The sequence below is a fragment of the Mustela nigripes genome, chromosome 1 (assembly GCF_022355385.1).
Source record: "Mustela nigripes isolate SB6536 chromosome 1, MUSNIG.SB6536, whole genome shotgun sequence".
Taxonomy (NCBI): Eukaryota; Metazoa; Chordata; class Mammalia; order Carnivora; family Mustelidae; genus Mustela; species Mustela nigripes.
This window is the reverse complement of record NC_081557.1, coordinates 76,545,575-76,565,810: the sequence shown is the minus strand read 5'-3', so window position 1 is coordinate 76,565,810 and position 20,236 is coordinate 76,545,575. Positions and strand designations below refer to the sequence as shown.

The 20,236-nt window shown below is 39.8% G+C and overlaps 1 protein-coding gene across 3 annotated transcripts in view; it reads left to right on the top strand.

The window, feature by feature from the left end:
• The window catches only part of JAM3 (junctional adhesion molecule 3), a 133,468-nt gene that overhangs the window by 29,801 nt on the left and 83,431 nt on the right, over positions 1-20,236 (top strand). For all 3 annotated transcript variants that reach the window (XM_059413555.1, XM_059413547.1, XM_059413540.1), the window contains exons 3-4: positions 5,461-5,525; positions 8,863-9,233. In XM_059413555.1, the coding sequence (XP_059269538.1) occupies positions 9,158-9,233 (76 nt within the window). In that variant the 5' untranslated portion in view covers positions 5,461-5,525; positions 8,863-9,157. The remainder of the gene's footprint in view (positions 1-5,460; positions 5,526-8,862; positions 9,234-20,236) is intronic.

The following is a 20,236-nucleotide window of genomic DNA, read 5'->3' as shown; positions in this document are numbered from 1 at the left end:
CTTCATAGCACTCACCCAAGCACATACCCTCCCCAATGTCCATAACCCCACCCCCTTCTCCCAACCCCCCTCCCCCCAGCAACCCTCAGTTTGTTTTGTAAGATTAAGAGTCCACTTATGGTTTGTCTCCCTCCCAATCCCATCTTGTTTCATTGATTCTTCTCCTACCCACTTAAGCCCCCATGTTGCATCACCACTTCCTCATATCAGGGAGATCATAGATAGTTGTCTTTCTCCGCTTGACTTATTTCGCTAAGCATGATACGCTCTAGTTCCATCCATGTTGTCGCAAATGGCAAGATTTCATTTCTTTTGATGGCTGCATAGTATTCCATTGTGTATATATACCACATCTTCTTGATCCATTCATCTGTTGATGGACATCTAGGTTCTTTCCATAGTTTGGCTATTGTGGACATTGCTGCTATAAACATTCGGGTGCATGTGCCCCTTTGGATCACTACATTTGTATCTTTAGGGTAAATACCCAATAGTGCAATTGCTGGGTCATAGGGCAGTTCTATTTTCAACATTTTGAGGAACCTCCATGCTGTTTTCCAGAGTGGCTGCACCAGCTTGCATTCCCACCAACAGTGTAGGAGGGTTCCCCTTTCTCCGCATCCTCGCCAGCATCTGTCATTTCCTGACTTGTTGATTTTAGCCATTCTGACTGGTGTGAGGTGATATCTCATTGTGGTTTTGATTTGTATTTCCCTGATGCCGAGTGATATGGAGCACTTTTTCATGTGTCTGTTGGCCATCTGGATGTCTTCTTTGCAGAAATGTCTGTTCATGTCTTCTGCCCATTTCTTGATTGGATTATTTGTTCTTTGGGTGTTGAGTTTGCTAAGTTCTTTATAGATTCTGGACACTAGTCCTTTATCTGATATGTCGTTTGCAAATATCTTCTCCCATTCTGTCAGTTGTCTTTTGATTTTGTTAACTGTTTCCTTTGCTGTGCAAAAGCTTTTGATCTTGATGAAATCCCAATAGTTCATTTTTGCCCTTGCTTCCCTTGCCTAGGAAGATGTTGCTGCGGCTGAGGTCGAAGAGGTTTTCTTTCTAAATTTTTAAGTCTACTTATTTTATTATCTCTTTTGGATTATTTCATTGTCTTAAGATTTGAAGGTGCTTATTCTCCCACTTGTTATGTGTGCTGATTCTGCCTATGGCAAGTTATTTCCTCCTGGGGCTTGGAAACTTACTGTTAAAGTTTTCATCAGAGATTATTTTATTCTGTGGGGACCCTTTATGTTCTCAGAACATGCTAGGAAGTGTTGTGCATTAGCCTCTACTGGTTGGCCCAAAGGTTTCTTCCATGACTAAGGTAACAAAAAAAGAAAAGCAAAGGAAAAGGTTTTACATTAATTTTGGGGCTTGGGGACCCAATGAGATAAAGTTAAATTCGCATCCCACACCAGAATGTGACACAAGCTTGGAAATTTGAATTTCTCACAGGAAACTGTTTTCTTTTTCCCTAGGGCCTAGGTCAGAAACTGATGGATGGAGGCGCCTGGGTGGCTCAGTCAGTTGAAGCCTCTGCCTTCAGCTCGGGTCATGATCCTGGGGTCCTGGGATCGAGCTCCACACAGGCTCTCTGCTTGGCAGCGAGCCTGCTTCCTCCTCTCTCTCTCTGCCTGCCTCTCTGCCTACTTGTGATCTCTGTCTGTCAAATAAACAAATAAAATCTTAAAAAAAAAAAAAAAAGAAAGAAAGAAACTGATGGATGGAGATGTTTTTCCTATCCATCTTCCCCTGAGGGAGCAGGATTTCAGTTCTACAGCCCTGCTTTCAGTGGGTCCTAGGATGATTGCCCTAACACACATGGGTGTTAAAATGCTACCCCAGTTCTAGGGCTCCCTTCTTCTGTTCACATCACCATGGCTCTGGTTTACAAACTTACTCTTTTGGCTTTAAATTCCTTCCTTGTTTCTATCACTTGAGAATTTCTTTCTTTACTTCAAGCTTAATATGCATTTTAATTTTTCTGTTACACTTTATTCAGAATTTCCCTGCATGATGCAGTAAAGCAGTAGATATCCACATTAACTTGTTTCTGTGAGTTACCAGACCCTTAAGGCATAATTATTTTTGCTCCTGTTCCCCCACTTAACTGTGGGCTCCATGAAGAAAGAAATTATGTCCACATTGTCTCTGGTTCCTAAGTTGTAGCAGTCACAAACACAATATAATGTGTGCTGGATGGATAATTAAATGATGGAAAGTGATTATCAAGATTATACAGTTGTTTCTACATCTCTAGGAAGATTTTCTCAATCATTCCAAGCACGAGGATATTCTTTTCTTTTCTTTCCTTTCCTTCCTCCCCTCCCTACACCTTTCTCTCTTCCTTCCTTCCTTTCTAATCTCTACACCCAACATGGAACTCAAACTCATGACCCCGAGATCGAAAATCACATGCTCCACTGATTGAGACAGCTAGGTGTCCCAGTAAAGGGATATTCTTTTATTCTGAAAATCTTTATAGGAGATTCTGTAACATATGTCATTGTGACACTTATGTAAGTATGTTTTTCTTTTTCTTTCTCTCTCTTTTTTTAAGATTTTATTTATTTATTTGACAGAGAGAGAGAATCAGGAAGAGAGGCAGGCAGAGGGAAAGGAAGAAGCAGCCTTTCTGTTGGGCAAGGAGCCCAAAGTGGAGCTTGATGTGGGACTTGATTCCAGGATCCCAGGATCATGACCTGAGCCAAAGGCAGATGTTTAACTGACTGAGCCACCCAAGCATCCATATATATATTATATATATATATTATTTTGAAGCTCTATACCTAACCATTAAAGAATACATTTTTTAAGCATGCAGGAAGCATTTAAAACAACTAGCCCTCATTAAGCTGCAAAGTCAGTCTCAAAGAATAGGAAGCACTGATTTCACACAAATCTTATTCTCTGGCCATAGTGCAATAAAACTAAAAGGCAGTCATGGCCACATGTTCTCCAGCCCCCAGATATTGAGAAATTAATAAAGAGACTTCTAAATGATGAATGGTCAAGTAAAAGTCATATAAGAATAAGAAAATACTTGGAACTGAGTGACAATGAAGACAATATATAGCATACTTTGTGGGATGCAGCTAATGAAGTATTTAGAACAAAATTATAATCTCAAAGGCACATGTTAGAAAAGAAGGAAGGTTGAAAACTATTAAACTCTAGAAGCCTGAAAACAACTGCAGAGAAAATATGACATTAGAATATGGTGTGATGAAGTGTAAAATATATGAATGCATAGTGTATTATAGGAGGAGGGCCACCTCAATCATCTTGGAGGAACAATGGGGTCAAGAAATTCTCCCACGAACATGCAATGCTTGGAGTGGTTCCTCAAAGACATGATACAGCTAAGAAAACCGAGCAAATAGGAGGAGAGGTGATGCAGGCCAACAGGACCCCATGGGCAACTCCAGGAGTTCAAGAGAGCATGACGAGTCATAGGAAGTTCAAATGAGTCAGTGTAACCAGATTCAAGAACATTGATGAGGCTGTAATATGAGATATTGTCTTGTTGCTCATGACCAAAGGACTTATTTATTTCAGCTATGACTTTTTTAGTTATAGAAGGGATTTTAACTGGATTCTGAGGATAATATGGAGCCACTTAAGAATATTAAGTAGAACACTATGAGCTGCTGTTGGTTTGGTAGGATGCAGGAGTGGTTTTTTTTTTTTTAAGATTTTATTTATTTATTTGACAGAGATCACAAGTAGGCAGAGAGGCAGGCAGAGAGAGAGAGGAAGGGAAGCAGGATCCCTGCTGAGCAGAGAGCCTGATGCGATGCGGGGCTCGATCCCAGGACCCTGAGACCATGACCTGAGCCCAAGTCAGAGACTTTAACCCACTGAGCCACCCAGGTACCCCAGTAGGATGCAGGAGTCCTATCATTCCACGGATACTTGTTGAGCATTTACCAATGTTCCAGGCCCTATACTACTCAAAATTTTGAAAATAAAAGTCTAGAGACAGAAGATACATGCAGGTGCTTATAGATCATTTTCGCATTCTGAATGAAAACTGATGCAGCTTGCTCTAGGTTGGTGGCAGTGGGGTGGCCATTGCTGTGGGGAAGTGCACAAGGAGGATATTGATGCTTAGTAGAATTTCCCACCCTTTCCAGGGTCTATCTTGTGCATCTGCTAGTGCTGGGCCTGGACTACACTGGGCAGTGCAATTCTAGAGAATAAGGTGTGGCCAGAATACAAAATACTGCCTGGAAGGAATGACGGGAATAAGGCGAGACCTCAGAGTATAAATGTGCAGAATACAGACATTCTCAGGAGATGGTACTCTGTCCTTTGTAGAGCTAGAGTAGCCTCCAAACTGCAATAAATCTCTGCTGTCTTATGGAGTATTTTGAGGACTTGATATCATCGCAGAGGACCAAACACATCCACTCCTCCTAATCCTAAATTTTGTGGAATACAATTCCATGGGATTAAAGAGAAACTTCAGAATCCTCTCTAGAGCCTTTATCTACTTGCTTAAAAGACATGGTATTAAATAATCTCTGGGGGAAAAAGGCTTGGGGTATAATCCTCATCATGTTAGAGATCTGGGAAATAGAATCAAATACTCACTATTTCCAGTCCTGGAACAGGCTATCCAGAAACTCTGCAATGGCAAGTAGAAAAAATACCCTTCCACCCTTGGAAAGAAAGGAGCAGTACAAGTTACCAGCCCAAAGCCTGGGCCCAAGACCATCAGGAAGAACTTGCCTCTTCCCCAAACTGTGCAGTAGGGAATTGATCCTGAAAGGGACTCTGAAAAAAATGCAAGATTCCCTGAAGGACAAGAGAGAGATAACAGAGGCCCTGGTCTCTCTTTGGTGCTGCCAGGAGGTAAATACTTGATGGTACAATTTGTATGAAGAGAAAATTACTTCTAATAGGAGGTTGAGATAAAAATATCTCCAATCTGTAAACAAAGTAGTTGGAGCATCCCAGAGGCACACAACTTGAACTGAAGAGCTGCAGATACACTGTCTGCCCACTGTTAGGAGCTCTCCTACCCCTGCCTCTGAATCTGCTCCTTGGCTGGGCTCCAAGATAGTTTGTGTGTCCTTTGTGCTAATGTTTGTCTGTGTCCCCAGTCCTGAAGCACTGATGAGGAGAAGTTTCCCATCTTCTCCCCGGGCAGTGGAAATATTCATCAAGTCAAGTAGAAGAAAGAGCTTGTTTGTTTTGTCTCATGACAGGTGTCCTTCTGGGAAGTGTTTGCTGGCTGTCCCTAACACATTTTTCTTGGTGTCTGGAGGGAACATTCAGGCAAACCCTGCTTCTCTTTTTCCTCAAAGAAGGAACTGAGGCAGACACCTATACAGGGATCTCGGGATTCACAGTTCTTAGAACCTTCAGTGCCAGAGTATAGCAAATCCTGTGTCAGGCCTCGGTTGTGGTCATGAAATTGTCCATTCAGTGTTGGTTGTTTTGCATTTTCAGGGGCACTGGTGAGTAGAGATCCTGGCTAGTGGTGATGGGACATTCCAACTCCTCCCCTAGCAGAGGTGAGTGAGTCTTTCTTTCACCCATGGCATGTATGATATACTTATTTATTCCACACACAAACACATACTAACACACTCTAGCATATGAACATCAGCTTCCTATTGGTGAAATATGAAGGGACTGCCAAATAGCTTCTTATAAAGTTCTCTCCTAGGAAGACATTTTAAGCCAAAATTTTTGGCATTAATACAACCTTTCTCAACTGAGCCACTACAAAGGAGAGGACCATGCAAATAAATTGAATAAAAAATTATTTATTTTATAAATAAAATATATAACTTCCTTATATAGCGTGAGCAGCATATCTAGTTAGAGGGGATGGAGGTTTTCCTTCCTACTGTTGCCTTGGATCGGCAGGGGAGGGATAGAAATCCTCCTATTTAAATGAAATTCAAGAAGTACTTTGAAAAGAAGGAGCAGGGCCTGATAGCTGAGAGAAAGTGTGAGAGAATAGAGTTGAATATTTCAAGGAAGAGGAAACTTGAATGGAGATGAGATGGAGCAAGAATCTTTGATAAAACCTGAAGAGGAATGCTTTCACAGAATGACTCTAGGGTCAGAGACTTCCCTTAGTCAATGGATCTTGCTTCTTTTTTGCTGTGAGGGTTGACTTCACGTGATTGTTCAGGTGTATAATGGCATACTGAAGGGACAGAAGCTCTTCATGTTACTTTTTAAGAATATAGGGTGCCTGGGTGGCTCAGTGGGTTAAGCCGCTGCCTTCGGCTCAGCTCATGATCTCGGGGTCCTGGGATGGAGTCCCGCATCGGGCTCTCTGCTCAGCGGGGAGCCCGCTTCCCCCTCTCTCTCTGCCTGCCTCTCCATCTACTTGTGATTTCTCTCTGTCAAATAAATAAAATCTTAAAAAAAAAAAAGAATATAATCACACCAAGAGAACAAACACACATTAATGTAAAACTTCCTCTTTGCTGCTCATTCTCTCTGAACCCATATCCAGGCTGAAGATTGTTTTCATTATCAAGACTCTCCAGGAATATTATATCATTTGGCCCACTCTGAGCCAGAATAGTAGGAAAAGGAAGGGGCATAGAGCACAAACATCTACTGAGCACCTAGTATGTTCCAGACCTTTATTTCACATGATCTTCACAATGACCACTTGAGGTGGGTATTGTTATCCCTATTTTACAGACAAGGAATCCAAGGTCTAGCGAGATTAAATAGCTTTCTTAAGTTTACAAAACCCAAGAACTTGAATCATTGTCCATCAGACTCCAGGGCTTATATTTCCCCTCCTGTAATTGCTCCTTCCAGGACCTCCAGTCTGTTCAGGAGTGACTCTCACAGGAAAACTCTACTCTTTGCTACTTGATTTATACTTTGCATTAATATTGAAAAGTCTCACAAATGCTTCTGTATAAGGTTAGCATATGTGTATTTAGTTCCCTGAGTGCTTCTAAGAAATGTATCTCTCCCTAGTAAATCACACATTAGAAATAAACATATTCAGTTGGATAATGTGGTGATAGAAGCATAGACTTCACAACCCCACTCATTGAATGCTTCCAGAACTCTGGTTCCCTTCTGAACAGAGCCAGAGCTCTCCTGGGAACAGTTAAATCATGTGGAGAAGCAGATCATTTGACAGCCAAGTACATCCTACCCTGTCTTGGTGCATCACTAGTTAGGCTCCAATCCAGGATTGTGTCTCAACCACCAGCCATGACACGCAGACTCCATCTGTGGAGGAAAATCAATGTTTTACAACGAAGTACCTGCATTTGCTCTAATAGGAACCTCTTTTCCATATAGAATATTCATGGATCTTTTCTGTCTGGTCTTGTTCTAAGTTTGAAAAGATTCCTTAACAGAGAAGACCATTTAATAGAACCATGTCACAGTGCAAACACAGGAAATACAACAGGAGAAAAGAGGCACTAGTTTTTGAAAACGACTCTGTCCACAGTAGGAAACTTCATATTTCTCAGGTAACCAAAACGGTTCCTTCATTTAGGCAAATAGGCCTAGCTATATATTTGGGAACCAAAGGGAATGATAAAGAAAAGAGAAAGCAAAAGGAAAAAAGTCAGTGGGCCTAAGAAGAATTTTCCCCTTTAAATTTCTGTATGTTGTGTTTGATGAAGGGAGAAAGGCTGCCACTATAATATAATTTTCACATACTTTTACTTGTGACTGGAATATAGTGAACTGGAACAGAAAGATGGGTTAAGAAAGGAAAGATAAAATAATAATAAATTGTTGAGTTATTTTAAATATTTTATTCTGTCTTTATGAGATTTTGAGAATGTAATTAATTCACAATTGCAAAGTTTTGAGCAATTATAAAAATTTATAAAGAAGATCATAAAGTGTGGCAGTTGAAGCATATCCTTGGCAACAACCTCAATCTATTTCATGTTTCCTGGCATTCGTAATTTGGTATATATGGAAACTACAACACACACTCACTGTTCTACTTTGCAAAAAATAAAAATGCTAAAAAATATGTAGGGTGACTGTATGAAAAATGAAGTCCTTAAATTAAACATAAAAAAATCAGTTGTTGGAAACTCTGGCATATTTTACTAATAACTACACTCAGAAATCCGTTTTTACCCTATTGTTTTCTGGAGCATTAGGGGTGTATTTTCTTTTTTTAATTTTTTAAAAATCTTATTTATTTATTTGACAGACAGAGAGAGAGATCATAAATAGGCAGAGAGGCAGGCAGAGGGGGAGGGGGAAGCAGGCTCTCTGCAGAGCAGGGCTCGACCCCAGGACCCCGGGGTCATGACCTAAGCTGAGGGCAGAGGCTTTAACCCACTGAGCCACACAGACACCCCAGGGGTGTATTTTCTATATTAGATATAATACAAGCTATATTTTAAGAATTTTCCACAGTATTGACACACAAAACTTCCTGCATCCTTAGAACCAGTTTCCAGTACATTCTATCCTTCATCTTATCCGGTTGTCCTCATAAGATTCTGCTCCATTTTCTACCCTAGCCTTACCATTTTCCGAAATTCAGAAATCAGACAAAGAATTATCCTGCTTTTCTGCAGAGGAAGCTATCCTCGTGTTTTTGATCTACCACAGAAACTATAGATTACATTTATTTTAGGAAGACATCAGTTTTATGTACTACCTAATATATGTCTTGCTTTGTGGGGTTTTGTTTGTTTTGTTTTTGTTTTTTGGTCTTGCTTACGTTTTAAATAGATTTCAGTGCTTTTTCCTTCCATCACATTTGGAATCAGGGTTTCAAAAGAGTTTCAGGCAATAATGCTTCAAAGACAATTAGATTGTACCCTTATTTGTGAGGGAACGCTTCATTTCCAAGTTTTAATTGAGTGTTTCTTCTTTGATCTGTAGTGCCGGATTCATTTTATAGCTATGGAAAATTTACCCTGCCCCAATCTCGAACAAGCTTCTTTACCTCTTCCCATCGGATTCTTTGAATGAGACCACATGGGCGCGAGTTCAGAGCATCCCTGCATCCATAGCAACCATATTCAGCTTCTTTTGTCACCATGGTGACGGCTGTGCCGGGGCCAGGAGGTCGCTATGGTAACTAGGGGCGGGTAGCAGGGGCCCCCGCAGGCAGGGCGCATGCGCGCGGGGAAGCCTAGCTGCGCCTGGAGCCTGCGGCCCCTTAGCTCCGCTCGTCATGGCGCTGAGGCGGCGGCCGGCGGTCCGGCTCTGCGCCCGGCTGCCCGACTTCTTCTTAGTACTGCTTTTCAAGGGTGAGTGTGTTTCTGTCCCTGGGAGGGGAGGATCTGGGGCGGATGGGAGTTGAGCGAGCCCGGAGCGGCTGGAGTCGGTCCAGGCGGGAATAGCGGTCCCGGCTCCGGGAAGGCGGGGGACTCGGCCGGAGGAGCGGCGCGCGCCCGGGTCCCGGCGGAAAGGGGTGCATGCGGGCCCTCCGGGCGAGGGTCTCAGGCGGGTGGGCGCGGGGCTGCGAAGGGCCCGTGCGAGGCCCGGGTAGCTCGCTCCGGGCGGTGGGCCGGTCCCCGGGCGGAGGGCACAGCTCTCTGGAAAGGGGATGGCAGCTTAGGCGTGGGCTCGGAACTTAGGGGAAGACTCTGCGGAGCGAGCGCCTTGCGCAGAAGTGGATAGTGAGGGGCCTGCGAAGTACCAGCGAGGCACGGCTCCGAGGCCTGTCTTCTTGGTCATAGCCTTCTGGGGATCTGCGGTTCATTTCTTCCTTGCTGTAAACAAAGGAACTGATCGGGCAAACCCAGCTTTACTTCGGGGGAAATAACATGGCACAGATCTCAATCAAGTATCCCTTTTGTCTCCAGCCTGGCCTAGGAGACCCCGCAGACCCTTAACCTGAAATAGCATCTGGGCCATTTTGATGAGGTCACACTGATAAACTTGGGAGTCTTGGCTTTTCCACTGTCCGGAATTCTCTTCGATTTGTATGTCCCAGGACAGTTGGACAGAATAAAGTAGATTGTATTTCGTGGAAATGAACTGTGTACTGGGCACTTCGAAATCTTTATCTCATTTAGTGCTTACAAGAACTGTGTGAGCTGGATTTTATTAATCCATTTTCAGGTAAGAGAACTACGAACCAAGTCAAATCTCCTTTCCAAGACAGTGTTCTGAGTGAGGCATAAACTCACGTTTCCATAAAGCACTACCACACTTCTGTGGTGGGCATCCAGAGGCAACCAGATCCGTAGCACTATCTGCAGACCTTTTCAGTTTTTAGGTCATTTTATTGTTTGAGTTTCTGTTGTCATCCCATGATGTTTTCCAAAATATACAAATTAAAGTACGAAGTGACTGGGAGTGGGGGTGGACAGACTAGGAAGACAAAGCACTCCTGTGTTTGATGCTCATTCTTGGGGAATGTTCATAATGGTGGTAGATAAAAGTAATGGTCCTAGAAACTGTGTAAACAGGATTCTATGATGAGGGATCAGTTTCAGGGTATAGATTTTGTCCATATACTTTGCCTGAAAGTGATCCAAAAACGTGGCTGGGGGATATAAATGATCAAAGGCTAGCCAGGGGACAAGGGTGTCAGGAATGTCCAGCTCCCAGCTTTGTTGGTCACACTGACACTGTCCTATTCACAGACTGGAACAACTCCCTATTGTTGAAAAGTTCTGTTCACATGGAAGTTTGCAGTTTTTATTGCAGACACATTTGGCAATTTAGTTTAGGAATGAATTTCAACTTGGTGTCTTGTTAATAAAACTAGAAGATGCTAAGGACCTCACATATCCTTAACTTTATTTTGCTCTCCGGGAGGTGCAGGTTTTGTGACTTTATTGATATTAAGGGCTGGAATTTACTGGTAGGACATAGGAGGAAGAGTGAAATTTTGCAAAGTAGGGCTGATGACAATCACTCTGAAGGGATGCAGCTCTCTCTCTTTTCTTTCTTTTTTTTTTTTTTAGTGCGGAGCTGTTTTTCCTGTTATTTTGTATGTACTGTAAACATACTGTGATACCTTGAAATTTTATTCTTTCATAGGTCATGACACCTGTGTCTTTTTTATTTTTATGGTTATTCTTTTCAATTACTATTATTTTTCAGCATTGTCATTTGAAAAAAAATTTGTTCCCCATATAATATGTTTTTTTATTAGCCTTTGCCAGGCTCTGTTATAACAGTTTAATATTTATTCACTTGAGGTTGATAATAACTCTCAGAGGTTTTTACTATTATTTTGCCCATTTTGTGGATGAAGAAACAAGTACAGAGAGATTCAGTAACTTGCTCAGGGTGATAAGCCCGTGTGTTCTAAATTTAGAAATCTTGAACTATTTTTGTTAATCTAATTTCTGGTTACTTGTATTGCATTTGACAGTGGATTTCTTGTTATGCATTAGTTTAACAGTTTATTAAATGTTCAAAGCTATGTGGTTTGTATATATAAAATATTCTTTTGTTGTATTAGTGACAGGTGCAATTCAACCTTACTAGTGTTATGCCACATGTCTTTTTTTGAGTGATTATATGGTAATTACTTTTTGGTTTCCAAATCTTTTGACATCCTAGAGAGAAGGGCTTCATTTAGAATTAAAACAGTAACAGTTTGTATTCTTGGGATTAGACAATTTGTGTGCTGAAGTTTAGCAAAATCTGAAAATTGAAACTTCCAGGAAAATTTTTTGAAAAATATTCTGAAACATTTTTTAGAATGACGTATTTTATATTGTTTTAATTCTTTTTAAATTATTTGGCAGATATAATTACTATCAGACTTGTGTGTGTGTGTGTGTGTGTGTGTGTGTGTGTGTTCAGAAAAACAAAGAACCACCTGCCCTGTAGCATGCACTTTCTCAAATCAGCTGTTCATTCCCAAATGACTTGTTGATAGGCATTTCTTCTTGAGTGCTTCAGGCTGCCGAGACTGAATGGATAGCTATTAGAGATACTTCATCATAAGTAATTGCAGTATTACATCCAGATAAAATTATCCTACACCCAGCCTCTAAGTTCTATATAACTTGCTCTTAAGGAAGCCCAGTAAGTTAGGCTTAAACCAGTTTCTTTGAAAGAAACCAGATTTGTAATTAAGCACACTTTCTGACATGGACATATACTATAACTGAAGGAGAGATAGATTTAGTATATCCAGCTAGCAGCTGTTAGAGATGTGATATTAGCAGATCACTTCTCCATAAATTCTTTGAATATTTTCAAAGCACAAGAAAGAAAATATGTGTGTGAATGAAGTTAGGATGTTGAATAAGACACTACTCATGAAGCTGGATTCTTTTTTTTAAGTTAGGTTTAGAATCAGGTGGTGTGTTTGTGATGGTGTTAGGGTTGAATACAGATTTAACCATATATGCAAATAGCTTCACTGGGGTATAAAGAGATCCTGAAAGAAAGTTTTGGTAAGCACATTCTTTTACACCTAGTTTAGCAAAGACAGTATCCACTATGGTACTGTATGTGGAGATCTAAAGCCTTAATTTGCTGCCTCTTTGCCACTTGTGAAATACAGAAAGCTTCCTGAGAATTAGACTTTGTTTCTGATTTAAAGGAATGCTGTAGTATTTTGTGTTGGTGTATTTTCTTTGTTTTTAGGTAGAATCTACTATGTGTTATATATTATATTTCCCATGAATAGTTGGTGTATATTCAACAGGGGTTTCAATGTTAATTGTGTAGAAACCTCAAACTGTTAAATAAATTAAGACTATAATACAAACATTTTTTCTTATGTTGTCTTTCATTTTCACAGAATCCCAAAGCTTCTTTGGTTCAGCCTTCTTTCTGTAAACTATTGCCAGAGTCACATTCTGCTATATTCATGCTGCTCCTCTGCTTAACCTAACCTCAGCTCACAGTGACCTTTCCTATTTCCATATAAGCATAGCTCTTAGTTTGTAGTTCAGTTTAGTACAACAGTCATTTACTGAGTATTTGTTATATGCCCAGTACTGTTCTTCATGCTAAGGGTGCAGACATGAATGAAGTATCCCCTGCTCCTGAAGAGCCAGGACAGTTGTTTACTGGGTTTCAGTTATTGGGTATAAATACATTTTATCTTCTCAATGGTATTAAAAATTCATTGGGAACAGAGGCTGAATTTAATTTTTTTTTGTATCTTTCCAGATATGACATAGTAAATATTCTCTTCGTCACTTGCAAGTCAGTTAATTATCTTAAAAACTTCCTGTGTATCTGGGCATTTTTCATGTATCTTAGCTCTAGTGGCCCCAGGAACTTTGGAAATTCTCAGTTTTTACTAAAGTACTTTCCGTGAAAGAAAGCAAGTGATATTTCTTGGTTTAATTAAAAATCTTTACCATCTATGCAGTTATACAAGGTTCAGAAAAAAAAAAGGGGGGGAAATGCTTATGGTATAACTTAAGTGACACAAGCTGCAGATGCGACGAGCATATACTATATGATTACAGTTAGGCAAAACTAATCATATGCTTAGGGGGCAGAAAACCCTGAAATATAATGAACCAAAATTTTGAGAGTTGCTTTTTTGAGTGGTAGGTCTTATGGCTGATTGTTTTCCACTCTTCTCTTTTTCTGGCTGATTCTTTTGTCTTTTTTCCAAGTTTTCTTTAGTGAGGATTTTTTAATATAATGGAAAAAATTGCATTTTGTTTTGGCCTCTAATAGATACAGTAGTGGAATTTTAAATTTGACACTAGTAAAGATTTTCTTTTAAAATGGAAAAACTGTTTAGTTCAATGTGATAGCATGTTGCCTGTGCTTCTTAATTAATGTCAGCCACAGAGAATAAAGGAGGGGCTGACTAGATTCAGTTGCTTGATCATGCATTGTTTGTGACTCATTTGAGAAATTTGCTGTCAGTGGCTTTTGGGTTGGGGAGCCAGCTGTGGCATCCTTAGCAAATGGATAACTGGAAAACTGAAAGAAAGCTGATGAGAAAACCTGTCCCCCCCCCACTTTTTTTTGAACAAACAAACAGAATAAGCTGAGTAGTTGCTGTGGTCTGGTCTGCCTGTTCATAGTCAGCCAGCATTTATTGAACACCTCCTTCGTGCCAGCTGGGCAACTCCTGGAGGACTGTTTCCTTTGTCTTGTGTGAGAGGAACACCAGGTCAAATTGACTTCCTTGGAAAATAGACTCTGAAAGATGTTTCCTGAAGTAAGCTGTCGGCTCATGTACCCTTATCACTTCTTCCAGCCCAGCATGGACTTCCTTGTTTGATGTCTTTCTCTAAGGAAAAATACATAATGTCTTTAGAATGAGGTGCAGCTGTCTGGAGGGTTACAAAGAATGCACAAATCCTAAGACAGCTGCCTTTGAGGAGGGGCATGTTTTTGCCCTAGAGTAGCTCTGTCAGGGTGCTAAAACTTAACCAGCCAATCCATATTTATTTGGCAGTCTTGGTTTTCATGGCTGTAAAGCTTTCCATGAGCAAAACAGGGAAATCTAAGAAGAATACCTCTCCAGATGAAAAGAAACATACAGTTTAGATAGTGAACAGAGTAGCATCTTGGGAAATATTTTATTTTTTTAAATATATTATTTATTTATTTGACACACAGAGAGAGATCACAAGTAGGAAGAGAGGCAGGCAGGGGGGGAGCAGGAAGCAGGCTCCCCTCTGAGCAGAGAGCCCCATGCGGGGCTCTATCCCAGGACCCTGAGACCATGACCTGAGCCAAAGGCAGAGACCTAACCCACTGAGCCACTCAGGCACCCCTTGGGAAGTATTTTAATGTGTTTAGTTAGAAGCAAGAGCACTTACTTGTGCTTGGTTATTAGGGGAGAATTTCAAGAAGGAGCTGGACTTTCAGGGATAATTTTGATTTTCCTAGTGCACATATGAGGGAATGGAGGTGTTGAGGGCCAGTAAAATGAATATTATGAGCAAAGGCATGGGGTTGGGAATGCATATGTTATATTTTAGGACCTATGAGTTATAATGAGAAAAATACCATCTACCATTTATTGAAAACTGTGTGCCAGGTGCTGTGCAGATAGCTTTACCTGGCTATTTTAATTGGTCTCAGAAATCAGTTTTTATTGGTTTTATTTTGCAGATGATGAATCTGAGGTTTAGGCAGGTTAATTATCAGCTTAGGGTTACGCTTAGTAAATTGAAGAGCCAGATCATCCATTGTAAAAACAAACAAACAAACAAACAAACAACAACAACAAAAAAAAAACCCTGGAGAGTAATTAGATTGTAAAGTGCTTTCAATGCCAGGCTAAGAAATTTGGACCTGATTATGTAGGTTCTAGAAATTCATGTGGCAGTTTGAAGCAGGGAAGTGATAAGATCAAAATGATTTTGGAAGTATTAATCTGATATTAAGAAGATTGGAAAGGGAGGGTTGGTTAGGAAGTTCAAAATCATTTCCAGGGTAGGTCTCTTGATCTTCAATTCACTTTTTAAAAAAAAAAATTTATTTATTTATTCGACAGACAGAGATCGCAAGTAGGCAGAGAGGCAGGCAGAGAGAGACGGAGAAGCAGGCTCCCACTGAGCAGAGAGCCCGATGTGGGGCTCGATCCCAGGACCCTGGGATCATGACCTGAGCGGAAGGCAGAGGCTTTAACCCACTGAGCCACCCAGGTGCCCCTTCAATTCTCTTTTATGTGTATCTAAAAATATATTTATTTTGTTCTTAAAATATAGATTTGCTTGATGTGGATTTGCTTTGTTAACAGTTATTTTGTCTTGGAGCCTGGAATATGTAACACAGTTGCCATTATTATTATTGTGAAGTCTGCAGTTAGTCATATCCTTAGCCTTCTCTATGTTGGCCCTCTTCTGTCCAGCTACTTTAAAGATCTTTTCTTTGTCTTTGGTATTCTGAAATGTTACTACAATGTGTCTAGGATGTGTTTCTTTTTAGTTATTTTCCTTGTTAATTTGTTATGCTTTGTGTATCTATGACTTTATATCTTTCCTGAGAATTCTCAGGTATTATCTGTTCAAATACTGTCTACCATCTGGTTCCTTAATTGTTTCCTTCTGAGACTCCTATTTGATATGTATTCAGTCATTTTCTCTTCTAAGACTGTTAACCTTTCTGTCATAATTTTGTATTCTTCCCTATGTGCTATTCTGGGTTATTTACTTAGCTTTGCTTTACAGCTCTTTCTTTTTTCAGCTGTGTCTAATCCGTTATTTAACCAGTACATAAAGGTTGTTTTTTTTTTCTTCCCCCAGTTATATTGCTCATTTCTGAAATTTTACTTCATTCTTTTTATAATTTGATCTCTTTTCTTTGCTCATTTTTTTAAAAGTCCCTTCAAAAAACCATTTCATGCATCGTTGTTTTATGTTCTTTATCTGATACTTCAAACATCTGTCATTCTTGGATATCTTAATCTAATGTTTATTGTTTCTCATGACTCTTATGGTGATTTTTTTTTTTTTTTACGCAAAAGCTGATATTTGACTGATTGTAAATAGTTCAGGGTCTGACCTGAAGATGCTTTTTGTGAGAGTATGCTTCCACTAGCCAGTGGCCACCTGGGATGGCATTACACCTTTGAGAGTCCCTGGGATTATTGGAAAATTTCAGGCTCCATTTCTCTGCCTTCCTGCTGGCTCAAGGGCACAGTCTCCCCACTGAAGTGTTAAAAATGAACATTTGTTCTCAGAGTCACATCCCTACCCATCTTTCTGGTTTCAGCCCATAGCAATTTTATTTGCCCTTTTAAAAATCTCCCCACTTTGTGGGAGCCCAGAGATGTATTAAAAACTATGGTTTACAGGGGTGCCTGGGTTACTTAGTCGGTTAAGTGTCTGCCTTTGGCTCAGGTCATGATCTCAGGGTCCTGGGTTTGAACCCTGCATTGGGCTCTCTGCTTAGTGGAGAGTCTTTTCCCTCTTCCTCTGCCTGCTGCTCCCCCAGCTTATGTTCTTTCTCTCCCTCTTCATCTCTGTCAAATATATTAAATCTTCAAAACAAAACAAAACAAAAAACAAACCAAAAAACCCTTATAGTTTACATAGGACCTTGTTGCAGTGGAAAGCCTTTTGTAGTATCTAATCCACTGTACTGCTGGGAAAAGGAATCTCAGTTTTTACTTAACCTATTTCCCCTTTTAATTAATTTTAAGAGTTACATGTCTTTATTTTTTTATTTTCTTAAAAGATTTATGTGTTAGAGACACAGAGAGCATACACACTTGCATGAATGGGAGGGGTAGAGGAAGAGGGAGAGAGAATCTCAAGCAGACTTCACACTGAGCTTGGAGCCTGATGCAGGGTTCTATCTCATGACCCTGAGGTCATGACCCGAGCCAAAACCAAGAGTCAGATGCTTAACTCTCAGCACCATCCAGGCACCCCTCACATACCTTTTTTTTTTTTTTTTAAGATTTTATTTATTTATTTGATAGAGATTACAAGTAGTCAGAGAGGCAAGCAGAGAGACAGGAGGAAGCAGGTTCCCTGCTGAGTGGAGAGCCCGATGTGGGGCCTGATCCCATGACCCTGAGACCATGACCTGAGCTGAAGGCAGAGGCTTTAACCCACTGAGCCACCCAGGCACCCTTACCTTTCTTTAAATGTCCATATTGTGAAGGTAATTTTTTTTCAGTTTCAAATAGAAAATAAAAGTATTATTTTTGCAGAAGCACATATACCTCCAGACCGGTTATGATATACTTGAAGGGAGGGATTGTATGATTCTTGCTAAGCTTCACTGCTTTAGGCATTGAGATATATATATATATATATATATATATATATATATATATATATGACTATTTATTTATTTATTTATTTTAAAGAGTGAGACAGTGTGTGTAAGTGAGGGGAGGGGAAGAGGGAGAGAATCTTCTAGCAGTCTTCCCACTGAGAGTGGAGCCTTGTGCCAGGCTTGATCCCACTACCCATGAGATCATGTCCTGAGCTGAACCAAAAGTGGGATGCTTAACCACCTGAGCCACCAGACACCCTTAGGGGTATATTATTTTAAAGATATACAGAATTGTACAACTATAATCTCTGTCCTTAGATTCTCTGAGAAGCAACCATCTATCATTTAAGATACAGCAACTTAAAATTTGGAGAATTACAGCTGTTCTGCACTAAACAGGCAAGGTGAAGGTGAAGACATTCAGAGGTAAAATATAAAAGTAAACTTGAGCTTTATAGCTGAAATCTGAATCTGAGATTCAGATTCCTACAGAATAAAATGTTGGTTCTCTGAAAGGCTCAGCACATGCACAGTGAGGAAGAAAACCACCCACTGTATCTTGGGAAGGCTCCATTGTTTGTAGCCTTTCAGATACTTTTCTGGGTGAAGGAAGGAGCACAGCATCGTGGGTGTTAGGCATTCTGGATTCATTTCCCAGCATTGCATGTGATTCATTTTTGGACCTTGCAGAGATAATACTGGTTTTAATCCAAATCATTTGAAAGTAATTTAAACACCATCCCTTTCACACTACCAGCAAAACATCCACATTTCATTCCCCTTATTAGATGACTCACTTTAACTATATAAGTTTTCACATCCAAAGAAGTGATTTTATGGGAATTTAAGAGAATTTTAAATTGATTAGTTGAATTAGTTTTTTTTTTTAATTGAAAGTTTATTAGAAGGTTTTGAAAACCTAGTTTTTAGAAACCTCTTTTTCTTCTCAAAGTTTAGAAGTGTATTAGGGCCAGGTGAACTTTGTTTGATCTCCAAGAGGTTGGGAGCATTCATATTTCAGAGCCTCAGGTTTTTGTTTGTTTGTTTTTGTTTTTTTAAGACTGCTACAGCCTTACTACATCTAATGTTTTAAGAGTTTCTGTGTTTGTTTACCCAAATTAAAAACTAAGAACTATTTGGTTGGGTTGCTGTTCTTAATTCAGTATGATTTCTTTGTATCAGATATGAAGTCTCACTCACCAAAAGTCTACTGGTAATAAAGAATAGGTTTAGAACTTTAGTTGTGAATCTTTAGAACACTGATTCAGTAGGAACAAATATTGAAGTATCTTTAATTTACCAGGCAATTGTTTTCATACCATTAGGGTACATTGATAAAGTACCTTATGTTATGAACACTTTATAGGAACTAATGAAACCTGTAGACAGACCCTTTCCTCCAAAGAGTATTCTTAAGTACATATATAAATCTTTTATATACTATTTTTGGGGGTTTGCAGCCCCCAGAAAATTATTCATGCACCTTAGGTTGAGAAGCCTGCTCTAGGGCTTAGGATGGGGGACAAATCCTTAGAATGAATGTTTTTTGAAATAGATGCTGACTGCGAGTAGAGTTCAGGAGGATTACAAAAATATTATTTTATTCTTATTTCTTCTTTCCCTTAATTCTCTTATAGCCTAACTTTTCTGTTAGACTATGTATGGATAATGACTGTTAGTGTCAAACATCTGGTTATGGGCACCTAGGTGGCTCAGTTAAGCATCTGCCTTTGGCTCCGGTCATAATCCCAGAGTCCTGCGATTGAGTCCCACATTGGGCTCCCTACTTAGCAGGGAATCTGCTTCTCCCTCTTCCTCTGCGCCTCTCCCGCTTGTGATCACTCACTCTCTCTCGCTTTCTCACTTTCTTAAATAATAAATAAAATCTTAAAAAAAAACCCATCTGGTCATATTCTTTATGTATTTTCAATTTAAATTACTTTGTAGATAAGTCAGAGAATGAAGACTTCGATATAAATGGAAAATAATATACATGTAACTTTCAAAATGCTTAATTCTATAATTTTTACAGTGTTTTATCATGTTAGTACAGCTTTAGGAGGTGTGCAGGGTTAAGCCAATGAATAACAGAATGAAATGTCGAGATGAAATTATTGCTGGAATTCCTCTTCCATCTACCTCTGGTTTCTGTTTATAGCAACTCCCTCTTTGTGTCTGTCTTTGCCTCCCTGGCTCACTCTCTCTTTCTTTTTCTTAGGCATTAGTGATGAGAGAAGAATCCCAAAGACATTTAGTAACATTGGATTAGGAATTTGGACTTCATTGAAGCCAGAACAAATATTTTCTCCTTCTAGTACCCTGTGGCTAATATCCCACATGCTGTTTGCAAATTACAGCAAACTATTCCTTCAGAGTGAGTTCAGGGTCAGGTAACTTTTTTGACAAAGAGTGTGTTTTTGTGTTTTGTTCTCTCCAACTCACAGATTTTACTTTCTGTTCTCTTCTTGTCAAGTACATTTTCTACATGTAGGATAAATAAAATCTGTTAAAACTTTGGTTGCTTTTGTTCTTAAATCTGAGCAGTCCTTTTAGCTTGTATTTTTTAAAAGTTACTTTTAATGAAACCTTGAGGAAGAAAATTTAATTGGAATTTAGAAGCTCCAGT